General features: G+C 47.4%; 1 protein-coding gene across 1 annotated transcript in view; it reads left to right on the top strand.

Moving 5' to 3' along the window:
* VPS41 (VPS41 subunit of HOPS complex) overlaps window positions 1-20,028 on the top strand; it is a 240,280-nt gene that overhangs the window by 53,308 nt on the left and 166,944 nt on the right. Inside the window, exon 4 of the mRNA XM_066584684.1 lies at window positions 2,227-2,304. Within this exon, the coding sequence (XP_066440781.1) occupies window positions 2,227-2,304 (78 nt within the window). The remainder of the gene's footprint in view (window positions 1-2,226; window positions 2,305-20,028) is intronic.

Raw genomic sequence — 20,028 nt, forward strand, 5'->3', positions numbered from 1 at the left:
CGGCAGTGAGACAGAGAGAGAGAGAGCAGTGGGAAGCTCCTCGGCAGTGAGACAGAGAGAGAGAGAGCAGTGGGAAGCTCCTCGGCAGTGAGGCAGAGAGAGAGCAGTGGGAAGCTCCTCGGCAGTGAAGCTCCTCGGCAGTGAGACAGAGAGAGAGAGCAGTGGGAAGCTCCTCGGCAGTGAGACAGAGAGAGAGCAGTGGGAAGCTCCTCGGCAGTGAGACAGAGAGAGCAGTGGGAAGCTCCTCGGCAGTGAGACAGAGAGAGAGCAGTGGGAAGCTCCTCGGCAGTGAGACAGAGAGAGAGCAGTGGGAAGCTCCTCGGCAGTGAGACAGAGAGAGAGCAGTGGGAAGCTCCTCGGCAGTGAGACAGAGAGAGAGCAGTGGGAAGCTCCTCGGCAGTGAGACAGAGAGAGAGCAGTGGGAAGCTCCTCGGCAGTGAGACAGAGAGAGAGAGAGCAGTGGGAAGCTCCTCGGCAGTGAGACAGAGAGAGAGAGAGCAGTGGGAAGCTCCTCGGCAGTGAGACAGAGAGAGAGAGAGCAGTGGGAAGCTCCTCGGCAGTGAGACAGAGAGAGAGAGAGCAGTGGGAAGCTCCTCGGCAGTGAGACAGAGAGAGAGAGAGAGCAGTGGGAAGCTCCTCGGCAGTGAGACAGAGAGAGAGAGAGCAGTGGGAAGCTCCTCGGCAGTGAGACAGAGAGAGAGAGAGCAGTGGGAAGCTCCTCGGCAGTGAGACAGAGAGAGAGAGAGCAGTGGGAAGCTCCTCGGCAGTGAGACAGAGAGAGAGAGAGCAGTGGGAAGCTCCTCGGCAGTGAGACAGAGAGAGAGAGAGCAGTGGGAAGCTCCTCGGCAGTGAGACAGAGAGAGAGAGAGCAGTGGGAAGCTCCTCGGCAGTGAGACAGAGAGAGAGAGAGCAGTGGGAAGCTCCTCGGCAGTGAGACAGAGAGAGAGAGAGAGCAGTGGGAAGCTCCTCGGCAGTGAGACAGAGAGAGAGAGAGCAGTGGGAAGCTCCTCGGCAGTGAGACAGAGAGAGAGAGAGCAGTGGGAAGCTCCTCGGCAGTGAGACAGAGAGAGAGAGAGCAGTGGGAAGCTCCTCGGCAGTGAGACAGAGAGAGAGAGCAGTGGGAAGCTCCTCGGCAGTGAGACAGAGAGAGAGAGAGCAGTGGGAAGCTCCTCGGCAGTGAGACGGGGGAGTTTTGAAACTGCAGCTAAGAATTGTATGGACTTGCCCACTATATCCCTCTACTCCTGAGATATCTTCACCTGCACCCTAAACATGGGGGGCATAGAGAGGAACTTGGGGGGTGGAGCCTGGTGGTGGGGGGAGTCTGAGAGCTGTCAGGAGGGATTTCATAGAGACGGATGAGCGCCTGGGTTCACAGGAGATCTTACATAAGGGAGACTGATTCCCCGTTATATAAAACCGTCTCTGGACTGGTGATCAGACTGGGATCAGACGACACAAATGCCTACGATGAGAGTGTAGAATGTAGGGATGTAATTAAGTCAGGGGAGTCGAATATTGCCGGTGAGTTGTCATTATACGTCAAAACTAAACTTTTTGTGGGAGTGCTATTTTACTTGTAGTTGGTAATAATTCTTTGCTTTTTACATACTGTATGATTGGAGAGGAAGGGCAGTCAAGATCTTCCAAAACACCTACAGTACATTGTGTTTATGAGGGTGAAGCCTTTTATAGTAACTGGTGTTTCTTTGCCCTTTTTGTTTTAATGCATAAACCTATACCGGTCATTGAGACTTGCCTGAATATATCAGTCAAGTCACTCGAGCTATCCGTCATTAGAGCTGGACAAGTCTGCGTCTTCCTGAGCCCACGCTCCTCGCCCTTGGGGTTCAGTTCTGATTACATCAAGTGTTTTTGACTCCCTGCATGATCATTGTGGCACTTACATACATGCCTTGCATTACCGCCCTACACGTTTGCCCCTCTGCTAGGCGAGCTCTACATACACATGTTGGCTGTTGACTAGATGATTGCCATCTGCCCTTCTAGGTGATACATTGTGACTCGTTTCCAGGACGCTGCTTTCACTCTGCATATTTAATGAGTTGGCAGACGGCAGGGCTTAAATAAGTGAGCTGCCACTATTTGTCAGCTGGGGACGGCTCTAGTAATGTGACTTACTAAGAATCTTGTTGGAATCCTTATTTAGACTTCTTAATTGTATTTATAATCTATAATGTTTGTTCTTCTGCTGTTCTCTTTCAGTTCTTGGCCATGGGGACTCACAATGGGAAAGTTTATTTACTTGACATCCAAGGGAACATGACACAGAGATTTGATATCGTAAGTATGGCTGCTAATGTTTAAAGGGAACACGTCCTGTCCTTAATGCTACTCTCAACACAAGGTAGGGACAGGCATGCTGATTTCAGCAGTCAGTCACTGACGGGGTAATGTGCAGTGTTTTTTTAAGAACTTACCGGGTGTTCCTGCAGCTCGCAGCAAGAGATGAGTCCATCCCATTGATGAGGTGCTTCTAGCCCCGCACAACCTACATGATTGGAAGTTTTCTAAGTATGCAGTGTAATGACTTAGAAGACTGTCAATCAGGAAGGGTGGGCGGGGTTAACGGTACCTTATGAATAATCTGGACTCCTCTATCGCTGCGACCTGCAGGAACAACTGTAAGTTCTTAAAAAAAACAAAAAAACACTGCGCATTACCCACAGCTGAAATCAACGTGGCTGTCTCTACTTGATGCTGCCCGGGGTGAGAGTACCATAAAGGACATGGAGGGTTCCCTTTTAATTTGGTAAAGTCAATGCATGCGTGCGTTATGTTTTTTTCTATTTGCATTTGACTGAGAAAAGTTAAATTTAAGTCTGGTTTGGGTTGAAGATCCACGTGACTCAGGGATACAAATTATTGAAGACCCCCAGCAAAGAGTGACTTTCCACCACTGCCCTCCCCATGTAATCGTTAGTCACACTCTGGATGGCTTTTATGCATACTCTTCTCACTTCCCTGCAGTTTAGTCTCCTGAGAGAGGGTATAAGTATAGAGTCAGGGAGGTTGAACCGTCATCTCCATGTTAACTATGTCACAGGTACCTGTCTAATTGTCCATAGTAACTGATAGTTTTTGGCCCCCTTGTGAAGAGCCAGCGTGGTACAGGATGTTCTGCTGCCTTTATCAGTGACACATAGTTCTCAATAGACTCAAATAGAAATAGTAATTCACCAAAACCAGATTCACACTGTTACTATATAACGGCCCCAGTGTAGTATAGTATTCCCTCTGGTTACCGGGTCGCAGGTTAAAATATTTTCAACATACAATAGTCGATTCTGGGCCATTGTAATTTGTAGCAGCATCCAACATACAGCGCCACAGACATAGAATCATAGAATGGTAGAGTTGGAAGGGACTTCCAGGGTCATCTGGTCCAACCCCCTGCTCAGTGCATGATCACTAAATCATCCCAGACAGATATCTGTCCAGCCTTTGTTTGAACACTTCCATTGAAGGAGAACTCCCCACCTCCCGTGGCAACCTGTTCCACTCATTGATCCCCTTCACTGTCTAATATCTCATCTGTTTCTCCTCCCTTTCCGTTTCATCCCATTTCTTCTAGTCTTTCCTTGTGCAGATGAGAATAGGGCTGATCCCTCTGCACTGTGACAGCCCTTCAGATATTTGTAGACCGCTATGAAGTCTCCTCTCAGCCTTCTTTTTTGCAAGCTAAACATTCCCAGATCCTTTAACCGTTCCTCATAGGACATGATTTGCAGACCACTCACCATCTAGCAAATGAAGCTAATAAAGTGTTAATGGACATTAGTGTCCATTAACACTTTGTGCAAAATGATGGCTAAAACTGTCAATCTTTCAATTGTTTGAAAAATTGTCTTTGCGTGTAAATGGGCCTTTAGGCCACTTTTAGTTAAGACCCATTTATACGCAATGATTATCGCTCAAAATTAACTCAAACAATGTTTTTTGAGCAATAATAGTTGTATGTAAATGTTACCATCCTTTACTTTTTGGCTGAACGATGATTTTTAGGTGAGCATAAAATCCATTGTTCGTGCGGAGAGCTTATAGCAGGGACCGCACTGTCTGTTCTCCACTGGAGCACTGACTACGTTGTATTCAGCTTGCAGCCTCATGGTAGAAAAATGGAGCTGAATGCAGAGAACAGACCACCTGCTGTTCTCTGCATAGAGCTCCAGGAGGCTCATTTACATGGAAATGAAGGTAATAAGCTGCTAATGGACATTAGTGCCCATTAGCAGCTTATGCTGAACGATCACTCAAAATTTGTTCAAAAGATAAGGGAGACTGACAGCTTTAGCGATCACCTTTGCGTGTAAATGGGCCTTTACTATTCTTGAATGCTCTTTGGACTGCATATAATACACACTATAAATGACAAGCAAGCCTCTCAAGGATACTTGGGCAAAAAACACATTATGTACTTTAAATAAATCAGCCTTTGTTTGGGCCATTTTCATTCACACCAGTGGCAGTATAACCAGTTCCCTCTTCCACATTCCCCCTTGGACTAGTACTCCCAATTTTCCACTATCGACTGTTCCAAACAGGAGGTACCCTAACCTCTCACACATAGACTTCCTGCCTTCCTCCGCCACTTACTCACCCTTGCACACTTCTATCTGCAGCAGCATTACACTAGCTGTGCAGCACATACCATCCGCGCCGTCACTCCAAGACCGACACGTGCGCCACGCTCTGCATATATGCTCATTCATAGCAGACCCTGTAGGACATGACGTGTCTTGTGACCACCGCAGTGCTGTACACACCCAGAAGCATCAGCAGCATGGATCATATTGTACAGCAGTACTGAGCAGTGTAGCTGTAAATCTAGCCTTGTCTCTGAGTCTCTCGATCTCCCTCCTCCTCCCCCTCTCTTCTCTATAGACTTCTAGAAACAGCAGCAAGCAAAGACTCACACGCATTTCCTGTAATCAGCCTTGGTGTGACTGCTGCTAGAGACAGATTTCACATGACTACAGGAAGTAGACAACAAATTAGACCGATGTGGAAGCCCTAGTGGCCAGCACTTTAGGCCCCCTACATACGGCCGTATTTGCATTGCAGAATCCGGGGCTGGTGTCCGCCACCCGGGTTCCACAGCAAATACCTTCCATAGCCTGCTATGGAAATGTGCTTTTTCCTACCCACAATCAGAAATCGGTTACAGTTTTTCCACTCGAAGGGGTAACAATTGCAGCCTGCTCTATTTTTGTGCAGGCTACATACGGACGGCTTCCATGAAAGTCAATGGAAGCCACCCATCCCAATCATTATTGCAGAAAGGTCATGGGTCCCACGTCATCGCCTAGCGAAGGTGTAGGTACATCTATACTGCGCATGTGCAACACAGGCACATCCGCAGCACAGAAGAAAAGAAGAATGATGGGTACGCAGGGGTTACCGTCTGGGCATAGGGTCGGATTCTGCTATGGGATCCCGCATCCGGAATCCAACCTGGTCACATGCATGTTTGTTGAAAACTTAGTGATCAGTTTAATCCATCACATGACAATGACTTGCTAAGTGCATTGTGACCTGCAAAAATAATGGACCCGCAGGTACGTCTGTCACCTTTTGTTATAGGCTTAGTGCTTAAAATAACGTGTTTTCCCGATAATTAGCCCTACCCTGATTTTTGGGTGGTGGCTTGAAATATAAGCTTTAGCTACAGTACATGAAAAAAAAACAATAGTCACCCAGCGGGCACCGTTCGGGTCCCTCCCGCTGGGCTGCAGCTCTCCGGCAGGCTTCCATGTAGTCCTCAATGCCGACGGATCATTTCTTGTTGATGATGGGGCTTGAATACCTTTAACAAGCAATTGCTCTGATTGGTTCAGGAGTGCCGTCTGAACCAATCACAGCCATTCATTGAATGACATCCTTGAATGGCTATGATTGGTTCATCGAGTGCCAGCTTTGATTGGCTGAGGCGGTGCTCCTGAACCAATTAGAGCAATCACTTGCTGGAGGCGGGGTATTTAAATCCCGCTACCAGGCAGAGATGTTCGTCAGCTTTGAGGACTACACGGAAGCCTGTAGCAGCGCCGCAGCCCAGTGGGAGGGACCCGAACGGTGCCTGCTAGGGGAGCATAAGACACTCTCCGAAAATAAGATTCTGAGATTTTTACACATGGTGAAAATGCTGTGGAATGTGCACTTCTAAAAAAAAATAGTCAAAATCTGTACCATTGGTGCAGACTTTGACTGGAAATGACCCGCGTATCCACAGCTGATGGCATACTATGCGGCTCTCACCCTCCTCCAAAGGCTTCCTGCTGTCAGTGCTCCCTGGCTTCCAGTTCCCAGCGGCCTGGTCAGGTGCGGCGCTGATGGTCAGGTGCGGCCACTGCAGGCTGCTGGGAAACGGAAGCCGGGGAGCGCTGACAGCAGAAAGCCTATGGAGGAGGTGAGGGGGAGCACTGACAGTAGGAAGTCTATGGAGGAGAGAAGGTGAGAGGGAGCGCCGCATAGCATGAGATCAGCTGCATATATGCGGCTGATTACCAGTCAACATCCGCAGCAATGGTATGTATGTATTTTGACTATTTTTTGGATGCAGAAATGCTGTGGAATTTTCTCCCTCCGTTTTTTTTTTAAACTGGCCCCGAACGTTTTATAACTACTGAGGTAAAATCACATGTTGTGGTAAGCCCCGCCCCCGGCCTCGCCCCCTTCCCGAATTTTGACCCTGGAAAAATCTGGTCGCCTTAGACTAATAGATTGCATTACACCTTTAGACTCAAAGGGAAGAATACTTTTGTTTACTGAATATATCAAAGCATTCTGAAAAATATTAAACGATCGCGTTGTGATGTTCCCTAGTGGGACTAACTAAATAAATAAAGATTAATAAATCTTAAAAAAAATGTACACAGTGAAAAAAAACATTTCTCCATAAAAAGTAAAGGTTTTAGTTAGTTAAAAGTACTTCATCTCCCCTCCCCCACTACACACGTATATAGTATTGCCGCAGTTACCATGATCCATGCCATACACTTCACATATTAGTTGAACATACAGCGACCATCCTAATAGAATGGAAATAATAACCGCAGATTACTTTTTAACTTCCCTTCCAAAGAAAAGTTGTTATTCAATAAGCCTCGTGCGCCAAAGATGCTGCCAGTGAGGACTGGTGAACGGTGTGAGTGTAAAATGTACAATGCAATGGTAGGACTGCTCATACATCTTCCCTCCCCCCTTCCGAAAAAAAACCTTAATCCATTATATATACCTTAAAATGGTTGCATTAACAATTATGACTTGCCCAGCAAAAAAAAAAACATCTCCACATCTGCCTACATTTACGGAAAAATAAAAATGATGGCTCTCTGAGTGCGCGGACATAAAAATTATTTTTTCCCATGAGATGTGCTAATGTAGTGAAAAAGTAAAATATAAACTGCACTCATTATAAAAAACAATCCGGCCCCCAGAAGAAGTTGTCATTTTACTGCAAAACTTGTGCATGCGGTTCCATCTAAGGCAGATATGTAAATGCTGAGAGTTGTGGTGATTAGATGAACGGCCACCGGAGGCCCTAAAAGTGGTCCCCCCCCTGGCCTATAAGAGGCTCTCAGAGGCTCCTTCTGTGTAGTGACCTCTTCTTCCGCTTGTGTAGAGCTTGTTGATGACTGGACGCCTCTACGACGCAGAGAACAAATTTCACCCCGTTACCAGAGTCTCAGAGGGGCGCATTATTAGGATGTGAGAAGCTGGATGGTCCTATGGATGAATTGTCCCCCACCGGGCTGTTCTGACTCGACTGTTAGGAGGCGTTGGGACCAGTGGATGTCTGAGGGCACACCAGGCATAGTAACATGGTATGCTAGGCTGAAAAGAGACAAATATCCATCCCGTTCAGCCTGTTAATCCAGAGCAAGGCAAAAAAAAAACCCAATGAGGCAGAAGCCAAGTTACCCCATTTTGAGGGAAAAAATGCCTTCCCGACTCCATAGTGACAGTCAGAATAATCCTTGGATCAACATTTGAAAGGTTCCTACCTGACTCCAAGACCGGCAGTCAGAATATACCCGGATCAACAACCCTTCTGACTATTTAATGTCTATATCCTGTAATATCATAGCGCTCTAGAAAGGCATCTAGTCCCCTCCTTAACTCCTCTATCGATTTTTGCCATCACCACGTCCTCAGGCAGAGAGTTCCACAGTCTCACTGCTCTTACAGTAAATACCCCCGTTCTATGTTTGTGATGAAACCTGCTTTCTTCTAGACGTAGCGGATGCCCACTTGTTACCGTCGCAGTCCTGGGTATAAACAGATCCTGGGAGAGATCCTTGTATCGTCCCCTCATGTATTTATACATAGTTATTTGGTTGCCCATTAACCACCTTTTTTGTTAAGTGAATAACCCCAATGTTGATAGCCTTTCTGGGTATTCGACCGGGCTCAGGACGTCCTCAACAGACCACCAATAAAGAGGATTATCTGATCATCCAACAAGCACGAGTAGCTCCAACTGTTTTACTGCCTGCCATCCAGAGAGAGCTGGCACCATCGTTACACCTCTGTGTCTGTTGGAACCATTTCCAGGTTCTTGGCTGAAGAACATTTGGTCTCACAGCCGCCATTACGGCCTCTGACACCCAACGTCTTCTCCATTTTCAGTGATGTCACTGAACAATGAAACTCGACGCTACAGACTGGAACCAGGTTTTCCTTAGGGACAAACCCAGGTTTAGTTTGGGCACTGATGGCTGTGTTCATGTCTGGGGACCTACAGGTGAGCGCCTCAGTCCTGCCTTTGCTGTGGCGCGGCACACTGCCCCTACTGCTAGTGTGATCCTTAGTGGGGCCTTTGCATGTGATAATCGGTGACGCCTAGTAGTGGTACGAGGGACAACGTCAGCGATATGTTCAGGACATCCTGCAGCCACATGTGTTCCTCTCATGGTGCCTTCCAAGAGGCAGCAGGATAATACTCGGCCGCACACAAGGGGGTCACAGGAAGCCCCCACAACATTGTCACACATCCATGGCCTGATCTTCAGATGTATTGCCAATAGAACACATATGGGACCATCAGGGATGCCAACTTCAACATTGTACAAGTTGGCACAATCTAGAAGCTCAGTTACAACAAGTATGGAGCGATATGCTGTGGGATATTATGCCGTACCTGTATGCCTTCATGCCGCCCGTATCACATCTTGTTTCCAAGCTACAGTCAGCCCAACAAGGTACTAGAGCCTCCATGTCCGCCTTTACCACATCTTGTATCCAAGCTAGAGACTGCCCAACAGGGTACTAGAGCCTCCATGTCAGCCCGTATCACATCTTGTATGCAAGCTAGAGGTGGTACAACAGGGTACTGGAGTCTTGATGTCCACCCGTATCATATCTTGTATCCAAACTAAAGATGCCTCAACAGGGTACTAGAGCCTCCATGCCCACCTCTACCACATCTTGTATCCGAGCTAGAGGCATTACAACAGGGTACTAGAACCTCCATGCCCACCTCTACCACATCTCGTATCCAAGCTAGAGGCATTACAACAGGGTAATAGAGCCTCCATGCCCCCCGTATCACATCTTGTATCCAAGCTAGAGGCGGTACAACAGGGCACTAGAGCCTGCATGCCCACCTGTATCACAACTGGCAGGAAGACTTATGGTATTTCTTGTTCTAACCAGAACTGATGTGTCCGCTCCAGTAATGGCATAAAACAGGCATGTAATAAAATAAATCTAAAGATAAAGTGTCTCCCAGAGCGGACATGAAAAAATAGTAATAAAGTTAGAATAAGGGCTTAGAGACACAAACAATATTCTCGCACCAATATGAGATCCATTGTATTTTGGGGCATTCCCTCGGAGCGCCTCGCCCACAGCGGCATGAGTGTAAAGCTCATAGGGCTGCTGCCCAGCCAGAGGCCATAGAGGGGGGGTGTGTGTTTGCTATTGGCCTCTCTCCGGGCGGCATCCCTGGGAACACTATGGCGGTCGCTGTCCATTCACTACAGTGGTTTATTGCAGTGTGTAATATGCACCAAAACAGGTCGTGCTGCATTTTTTTTCCATGCAATTGCATAACGCGTGGAAATATACGCTCTTGTCAACCAAACCTATAGTATATAGTCTCACAATTATAAATGGCCCTTGGAGGCAACCATAAGGCTGATGTGGCCCCCGGTGATAAGGAGTTCGGCGCCCCTGCTCTAATGCGTAACAATGCTAATTTTCTTAACAATGGCAATTGCTGAATAAGGGGCTATAATGGGGATCGCTAGAATAAAGTGAGATTATTACGCCTCGTACTTCCATATAACTAAAAGTGATCCCTCCCAGTGGTCTGTGCTCCTACATACGGCTACATGTGATCGGGGGGATTATTGGCAAAAGCATCAAATGACCTTCAGTGATATCTTACTGCTGAGCACCGAGTGCACGGCGGGTCTAGACTCCTAGACTCCCGGAATGCAGAGTAAGCGCCATTGGGAGGTTTTCTCTTTGGTTAACGTGAATTGGAAAGCTGTGTAACAAAGAATCTACTATTCGATACAAAGCTGAACTTCTGGGATTCACTCAGCGAATCCTGCTTTTCTCCTAAGTTTGGCACTAGATGGTTGTTGCCATCGCCACAGTAGGGAGTTTTGAAATATTTAAAAGTAGCCTTCTAAGAAGGTTCTGAAGGTTGGCGGATCATGTAGTACATGGGTAATATGTTGATATGCCGTGTCTCGTATATATGGTATGGCGTAATGCTTTGACAGAGGCCTTTAAATAATAAAAAAAAAAAAGCAGCCTCACCAAGGGCAATAAAGATGAAAAACTTTAAAAATGCACTTAGCGAAAAAACCAGCATTGTGCCAGTGACGCTTATTAGGCAGATGTGATATAACCATTATGGTATTTTTTGCCTGTAATGCCCAGATCATTTTATAGTTTCTTATAAGCCGTAAAATTGCACATTTAGATGCTGAGCATCTTTTAATTTCTAGTTCGGTATATGTGTAGACAGAAGAAATGATGTTCAAGGGTTCTCTGGAGATCCAGATCTCGGATCATTCAGCCCCTTGACCCTACCAGCATATACACAGCTATAGGGATCCTCGCCCGCCGCACTCCCCTCCTCACAGTGGGGATTTACAAATTGGCAAAGATTAGATGCAAAACCGGTTGGAACAACCGAGCGATCGCCTGGGGAATCTTGAGTCTCTACCTAGCTTTGTTGCTCTGAGCAGAGTTAGGTCCCCCACCCTCTGTGATGACTCAGTCTTGGTCCCTTGCCATCTTTGTAGGGTACTCGGCTATCGTACTTTACCTCCATCACCCCCTTGAACATAATAATTCTTTTGTGCGGGAGTAGACCATCATCACCATCATTTCTGCTGATGGTCTTCTGGTTTACACAAAGTGCACCCCTGTCTGGCCTTGTTTGCGCCCCTCAACTCGCTCTACTTAAAGGAAGTCTGTCAGCTTGAATATGCTGTCTAACCTGTAAACAATCCCACACATCTGTCAATCGCTGATAGGACCGCCCACTGGACTGTACATATAGAGAAGGTGATCAATCGCTGATAGGACCACCCATTGGACTGTACATATAGAGAAGGTTCTCAATCACTGATAGGACCGCCCACTGGACTGTACATATAGACAAGGTTATCAATCACTGATAGGACCGCCCACTGGACTGTACATATAGAGAAGGTGATCAATCACTGATAGGATCGCCCACTGGACTGTACATATAGAGAAGGTTCTCAATCACTGATAGGACCGCCCACTGGACTGTACATATAGAGAAGGTTCTCAATCACTGATAGGACCGCCCACTGGACTGTACATATAGAGAAGGTTCTCAATCACTGATAGGACCGCCCACTGGACTGTACATATAGAGAAGGTTCTCAATCACTGATAGGACCGCCCACTGGACTGTACATATAGAGAAGGTTCTCAATCACTGATAGGACCGCCCACTGGACTGTACATATAGAGAAGGTGATCAATCACTGATAGGATCGCCCACTGGACTGTACATATAGAGAAGGTGATCAATCACTGATAGGACCGCTCACTCGACTGTTCATATAGAGAAGGTGATCAATCACTGATAGGACCGCTCACTGGACTGTTCATATAGAGAAGGTGATCAATCACTGATAGGACCGCTCACTGGACTGTTCATATAGAGAAGGTGATCAATCACTGATAGGACCGCTCACTGGACTGTACATACAGAGAATGTGATCAATCACTGATAGGATTGCCCACTGGACTGTACATACAGACAAGGTTATCAATCACTGATAGTTCCACCCACTGGACTGTTCATATAGAGAAGGTTCTCAATCACTGATAGGACCGCCCACTTGACTGTTCATATAGGGAAGGTTATCAATCACTGATAGGACCGCTCACTGGACTGTACATATAGACACGGTTATCAATCACTGATAGGACCGCCCACTGGACTGTTCATATAGGGAAGGTTATCAATCACTGATAGGACCGCTCACTGGACTGTACATACAGAGAATGTGATCAATCACTGATAGGACCGCCCACTGGACTGTACATATAGAGAAGGTTATCAATAGCTCATAGGACCACCCGCTGGACTGTACATACAGAGAATGTTATCAATCACTGATAGGACCGCCCACTGGACTGTACATATAGAGAAGGTTATCAATAGCTCATAGGACCACCCGCTGGACTGTACATACAGAGAATGTTATCAATCACTGATAGGACCGCCCACTGGACTGTACATACAGAGAATGTTATCAATCACTGATAGGACTGCCCACTGGACTGTACATATAGACAAGGTTATCAATCACTGATAGGACCACCCGCTGGACTGTACATACAGAGAATGTTATCAATCACTGATAGGACTGCCCACTGGACGGTTCAGTTCAGAATGTGCAGAGACAAAACAAAGCAAAAGGGACCAAATTTGTTCAAGATAAATGTAGTAGACGGCCATTCTTACTTATGTAATATGTAGCGATTCACAAGAATATGAGGACCCTTGACGTAGGTTGTGAGCTTGCGTATTTTGGCCAAAATATTAACCAATACCTCGTATCTATAGTTATCTTTGAAGTAAGTGGTCTGGCTTTAAAATGTTGGCGGAGTCCAGGGTGTACCTGCTATTGTGGCCAATAAATAAAGTGCAGAGCAGCCTGCTAGATTGAATAGTGGTGTTACTAATAGACTATAAGCCTTCGTGGTGCGCTGCATGTATCTGTGTGGATGAAACTTTTTTTATATATCTTGCCTATGCTAAAATGTAATGCTAAGCAGCCTTTCCCCCTAATGTGAGGTCTGGTTGGCATGAGTAGTTCATCTAGCATGTTGCCCGTTCTGCAGGCGGCTGGGAAGTGGTGTTCTCACCTGCCCTTGTATTCGTCTACCCTTACATCAGTCAGTATGGCCGTCTCCTAAATGTCTTCTCTTTAATGATACATTTGAATAATTGTGAAAGTGCTGGATGTCTGAGATCTTTGGCTCTCCACCCCAGTGACAGCTGCCCGGTCTTTGTCAGCATGTACTGAAGCTTTTGTCATTGGGTATCTGCTGTCTGTACAACGGGCAGCAGACTCGGATGCTGACACAGCTGGCCTGGTTTGTTGAAGGTCAAAGGTTTTTAACTTGTTAAGTCTGGTAAATCTAATTAAGCACCTTGTTCCGTAGACTCGTAGAAAAGCCTCTGAAGACATTTTCAACGCTCTTTGGTCAGTGATGACCTTCTCTTGTGAGCTTCTGTCAACTTACATTAGCTTGCTTCATTTGTTTTCATTTTTGAATTGGGTAATCGGGCCTACACAAGCACGGGCGTCACTAGTTAATGTATGAGGCATATTAGATACAGATGAGTATTACATTGACTAGGTGACCAGTTTGTTGGCCATTCAAGGGGAACGGTATCCCGCAACAAGTTGTACTTTCTCTGTGACAAAAATTGTACCTTTTTGTTTGAATAAAAGATTTCGGAGGCTCCAGTATCTCTACTAGGGCGTCATGGAGGCTCCAGTATCTCTGCTAGGGTGTCATGGAGGCTCCACTATCTCTGCTAGGGTGTCATGGAGGCTCCACTATCTCTGCTAGGGTGTCATGGAGGCTCCACTATCTCTGCTAGGGTGTCATGGAGGCTCCACTATCTCTGCTAGGGTGTCATGGAGGCTCCACTATCTCTGCTAGGGTGTCATGGAGGCTCCACTATCTCTGCTAGGGTGTCATGGAGGCTCCACTATCTCTGCTAGGGTGTCATGGAGGCTCCACTATCTCTGCTAGGGTGTCATGGAGGCTCCACTATCTCTGCTAGGGTGTCATGGAGGCTCCACTATCTCTGCTAGGGTGTCATGGAGGCTCCACTATCTCTGCTAGGGTGTCATGGAGGCTCCACTATCTCTGCTAGGGTGTCATGGAGGCTCCACTATCTCTGCTAGGGTGTCATGGAGGCTCCACTATCTCTGCTAGGGTGTCATGGAGGCTCCACTATCTCTGCTAGGGTGTCATGGAGGCTCCACTATCTCTGCTAGGGTGTCATGGAGGCTCCACTATCTCTGCTAGGGTGTCATGGAGGCTCCACTATCTCTGCTAGGGTGTCATGGAGGCTCCACTATCTCTGCTAGGGTGTCATGGAGGCTCCACTATCTCTGCTAGGGTGTCATGGAGGCTCCACTATCTCTGCTAGGGTGTCATGGAGGCTCCACTATCTCTGCTAGGGTGTCATGGAGGCTCCACTATCTCTGCTAGGGTGTCATGGAGGCTCCACTATCTCTGCTAGGGTGTCCTGGAGGCTCCACTATCTCTGCTAGGGTGTCCTGGAGGCTCCACTATCTCTGCTAGGGTGTCCTGGAGGCTCCACTATCTCTGCTAGGGTGTCCTGGAGGCTCCACTATCTCTGCTAGGGTGTCCTGGAGGCTCCACTATCTCTGCTAGGGTGTCCTGGAGGCTCCACTATCTCTGCTAGGGTGTCCTGGAGGCTCCACTATCTCTGCTAGGGTGTCCTGGAGGCTCCACTATCTCTGCTAGGGTGTCCTGGAGGCTCCACTATCTCTGCTAGGGTGTCATGGAGGCTCCACTATCTCTGCTAGGGTGTCATGGAGGCTCCACTATCTCTGCTAGGGTGTCATGGAGGCTCCACTATCTCTGCTAGGGTGTCATGGAGGCTCCACTATCTCTGCTAGGGTGTCATGGAGGCTCCACTATCTCTGCTAGGGTGTCATGGAGGCTCCACTATCTCTGCTAGGGTGTCATGGAGGCTCCACTATCTCTGCTAGGGTGTCATGGAGGCTCCACTATCTCTGCTAGGGTGTCATGGAGGCTCCACTATCTCTGCTAGGGTGTCATGGAGGCTCCACTATCTCTGCTAGGGTGTCATGGAGGCTCCACTATCTCTGCTAGGGTGTCATGGAGGCTCCACTATCTCTGCTAGGGTGTCATGGAGGCTCCACTATCTCTGCTAGGGTGTCATGGAGGCTCCACTATCTCTGCTAGGGTGTCATGGAGGCTCCACTATCTCTGCTAGGGTGTCATGGAGGCTCCACTATCTCTGCTAGGGTGTCATGGAGGCTCCACTATCTCTGCTAGGGTGTCATGGAGGCTCCACTATCTCTGCTAGGGTGTCCTGGAGGCTCCACTATCTCTGCTAGGGTGTCCTGGAGGCTCCACTATCTCTGCTAGGGTGTCCTGGAGGCTCCACTATCTCTGCTAGGGTGTCATGGCGGCTCCACTATCTCTGCTAGGGTGTCATGGCGGCTCCAGTATCTCTGCTAGGGTGTCATGGAGGCTCCAGTATCTCTGCTAGGGTGTCATGGAGGCTCCAGTATCTCTGCTAGGGTGTCATGGCGGCTCCAGTATCTCTGCTAGGGTGTCATGGCGGCTCCAGTATCTCTGCTAGGGTGTCATGGCGGCTCCAGTATCTCTGCTAGGGTGTCATGGCGGCTCCAGTATCTCTGCTAGGGTGTCATGGAGGCTCCAGTATCTCTGCTAGGGTGTCATGGAGGCTCCAGTATCTCTGCTAGGGTGTCATGGAGGCTCCACTATCTCTGCTAGGGTGTCATGGAGGCTCCACTATCTCTGCTAGGGTGTCATGGCGGCTCCAGAATCTCTGCTAGGGTGTCATGGCGGCTCCAGAATCTCTGCTAGGGTGTCATGGCGGCTCCAGAATCTCTGCTAGGGTGTCATGGCGGCTCCAGAATCTCTGCTAGGGTGTCATGGCGGCTCCAGAATCTCTGCTAGGGTGTCATGGCGGCTCCAGAATCTCTAGTAGGGTGTCATGGCGGCTCCAGAATTTCTACTAGGGTGTCATGGAGGCTCCAGTTATAGAGGTTTGTGCACTTATTGCTAATGTAAACCTTTGATGACTATCTGCTACTTACTAAGGTGGTTCCACATGTGCATTAGGGGTTCCACTTTCCTGTTACATTCGGGAATTAGGAAAGGGGAATCCCTGCGGCCAAACAGCTCTATCTCGGCAAGGAACCCAACAGTGCCGAATGAATCCAGTTGACTATTATGGGGTCGGTTCGCTTCCCACTCAGCTGCTGGGCTTTTGGCCGGAAGGGAAAACACTGCATCTATTTTCTGCCAGAGCAGCGACGGCGCCCCCGATTGATGTGAAACCAACTTATTGGGGGCTTTTTTTTTTTTTGAAGCAGTGTTACATTTTCTATAATTCTGAAGTGGCGTTTCCGTGCTCAGCCAGTCTTCTATCCTGTCCATAAGGGGGTATTCACACGGATGAGCGTGATATCGGCCCGAAAAACTCAGACCAATACAACCTTTTAAACTTGATTCTGGGTGCAAACACTCTGCATTTTTGCTTAAAAAGAAAAACAAAAGCATCTTATTGCACCTGCGCATTCACCAGTGCTTCCAATAGTGTCAATGATACAATTGCATCGCACTCGCATGGCATTCAAGTAGAATGATTTTTTTTTCTTTTAAAGATCCCATAGGAAATTTTGGGTGATTCCTTGCGAGGAATTGTGTGAAGATAGGACATGCAGTGATTAAAGAAAATTTTTTAGTATTATCACTGCGAGAGAAAAAGAAATCGCTCCTATGAGTAAACCTGATGAAATCAAGGAGTTAGTTCCACGCGCTAATTCTGTCCGTATCGCTAACGGATGGAACTTGAACGTGAAAATACCTGCGTAAATACACCGTATGACGGCTACAGATGGAGGAACACGTGATGAGCCGCGTCGTTCACGCTCCTCCCTTCACCAGTGCTAGTTTTCTGTGCACAGTATGATACTATGCACATGTCTTGTGGCATGCACCTCCATCTGCCGCCATGTAATGGATGGGAGCGCTGCCCATAAGACGATGGGCTGAAAGTGGGATGGGACTTTAGAAATACAGAAGATGGAGAACAATTTCAAAAAAGCAAATATTCCTAAGTACCATGTAATAACAAATAAGAGGGATGTCCGGGATTAGAAAACACGGCTGCTCCATAACAGCGCCACACCTGCCCACAGGTTGTTCTTGTTACTACAGCACAGCTCCATTGACGTAGATTGGACTGAGCTGCAATGCCACACACAATGAGCAAACAGGTGTGGCGCTGTTTGAAGTACAGCAGCCATGTTTTCCTAATCTTGGACAACCCCTTTAAGTGTTTACATTAGCAATAAAGAAGCCAATCCCTTTAAAGGGGGTGCGTGTGATAGTCTGTGCTCTTCATAGGATTCTGCAGGCAGATGTCTTGTCTGAACTGTCAGGAGAAAAACAATGTACGGACTCCTGTGGGAGTGTTGTGGGCGCGCTCGGTCACATGTGCATGCGCCACTGCGGAAGGGGGAGGAGCTGAGCCGGCTTCCTCACTTAGGGTGCTTTAAGTCGGAACGTTCAAGAAATCATTAAAACGAGCGAAAGTGAATGATAACACTGCTCAACAGCAATTTTGCATCTGGTGTGCGGTATATCAATTCGTAAAGGGGTTGTCCCGCGGCAGCAAGTGGGGTTATACACTTCTGTATGGCCATATTAATGCACTTTGTAATGTACATCGTGCATTAATTATGAGCCATACAGAAGTTATTCACTTACCTGCTCCGTTGCTAGCGTCCCCGTCGCCATGGTGCCGTCTAATTCTGATGTCTTCTGGTGTTTTTAGACGCGCTTGCGCTGTGCGGTCTTCTGCCTGGTGAATGGGGCCGCTCGTGCCGGAGAGCTGGTCACCGCGTCATCATCGTAGCTCCGCCCCGTCACGTGTGCCGATTCCAGCCAATCAGGAGGCTGGAATCGGCAATGGAACGCACAGAGCCCATGGTGCACCATGGGAGAAGACCCGCGGTGCACCATGGGAGAAAACCGCAGTGCATCCCTGGGAAAGGACCGGCGGCCATCTTTGGGAGAAGATTTTTTAAAGTCCTTATTTCGTCGGATCGGTGAGTAGCAAGCGGTTTAAAAACCACTTTAATTTGCTATTTTATGCCAGGGGGGTGACAGGGGGAATGGGGTAAGGTAAAATTTTGAGGTTTGCCGCGAGACAACCCCTTTAAGGATTTTTGGGTGTAGAATCCAAATTTGGCTTTAGAAATGATGAATCACGTAAGGTTTTTATGTCATTAAGATTTTTTCCATTTTTTAAAACCTGTTTTTGTGTTTGTGCTCATTTTTTGGTGAATTATTTATATACAATTAAATCAGTGACTGAGCTAAACTCTGTATTTGAATGTAATACACAGCGGATGAAGTTCCAAGAATGGTCACTAGATGGCAGAGCAATGTAGTTGAGCAGGAAGGTTACCGACATGAGCCTATCTGCACTGCTGTTTAGGGTTTGTTGTAATCTGCATGAAGCGCTTCTCGTCATTCTTACCTCAGCAGATCGGGATTTTTGAGTTTCATTTACAAAAACATGATTGGGTTCTGGGTGTTATTCGTTTTGTATTTAAAACCAGACACTATTTGGCAATCCTGTATTATTGTCCATGTAATAGTCTGTGTATCTCAGAAGTGTGACGTGATACATACAATCTGATCTTCCACTGAATTCAGCCCCCCAAATTAGTTTCCAAACCAGATACAGAAATGTTTTGGGTTTGTTGACCGCTGTAATTTTATGCAGTATAAGTCATCGTTGGCTCGTTCACTAATCGTTCAGTCGTTCTCACACAGCGAATGGGAAAGACTGAACCAACGATGGATCTGTCTATATAACGGGCTGCGCGAGAGCGAACTCTGATGTCATTCATCTGGAAGGGCCCGTACTACTGCCGCCACCCGTATAATAGAGGTGTTACCTTTAATTGTAATCCTGCTCACAGTGAGACCCCCGGCGCAGAGTCTGCCATGTCCGAATACCTTACTGAAAAGCAATATGAAGAATGTTTAAGTGAACGTTAGAACCAATTACAGAGAGCCTGTCACTTCCCTACAGCACCATAAAGTAAGTTATGGCACTGTTACCGTTGGATGATGTATTTTCTATACTTGCCCACCCCCGGTTCCTGCGCTGCCCACCGCTGAAGTCTGCGTGGCGCACTGAACATCCGACTTGCTTCACAGTGCCGTGTGAGCGCTCACCTATGTGGGAGAGAATGCACATGGCGCTGAGAAGAATCGGATGTTCAGTGCATCACGTGGATTCAGTGGCGGGAAACAGGGAGCAGGTGAGTATACCTCACCCGCCTCCTTGTCACCTCCCCTAAACTAAGTTATGGTGCTGTAGGGAGGTAACAGGTTCTCTTTAACCCTTATCCTAAATGAAATAGTTCATAGTTGGACTACCGCTTTAACCTAAAATCTTTATTTAAAGGGATTTTCCAGTTATAGACTATTGATAGCTGAACCTCAAGTTAGGCCATCAATAGTAGATTGGTAGGGGTCTGCCACCCAGGAACCCCCACTGATCAGCTGTTGTGCCTGAATGGTGTGCTTACTACACTTAAATGATTTCTGTAGGAAGTGAACAGCTCCATTTGCGCTGCAGTGGCCAGGCCTAGTATTACAGGCAAAGTTCTCCACTTTCATGGGAGCATTGCCTGCAATACCAAATCTGGCCACTGC

Source organism: Eleutherodactylus coqui, chromosome 12 (assembly GCF_035609145.1).
Source record: "Eleutherodactylus coqui strain aEleCoq1 chromosome 12, aEleCoq1.hap1, whole genome shotgun sequence".
NCBI classification, from domain to species: Eukaryota; Metazoa; Chordata; class Amphibia; order Anura; family Eleutherodactylidae; genus Eleutherodactylus; species Eleutherodactylus coqui.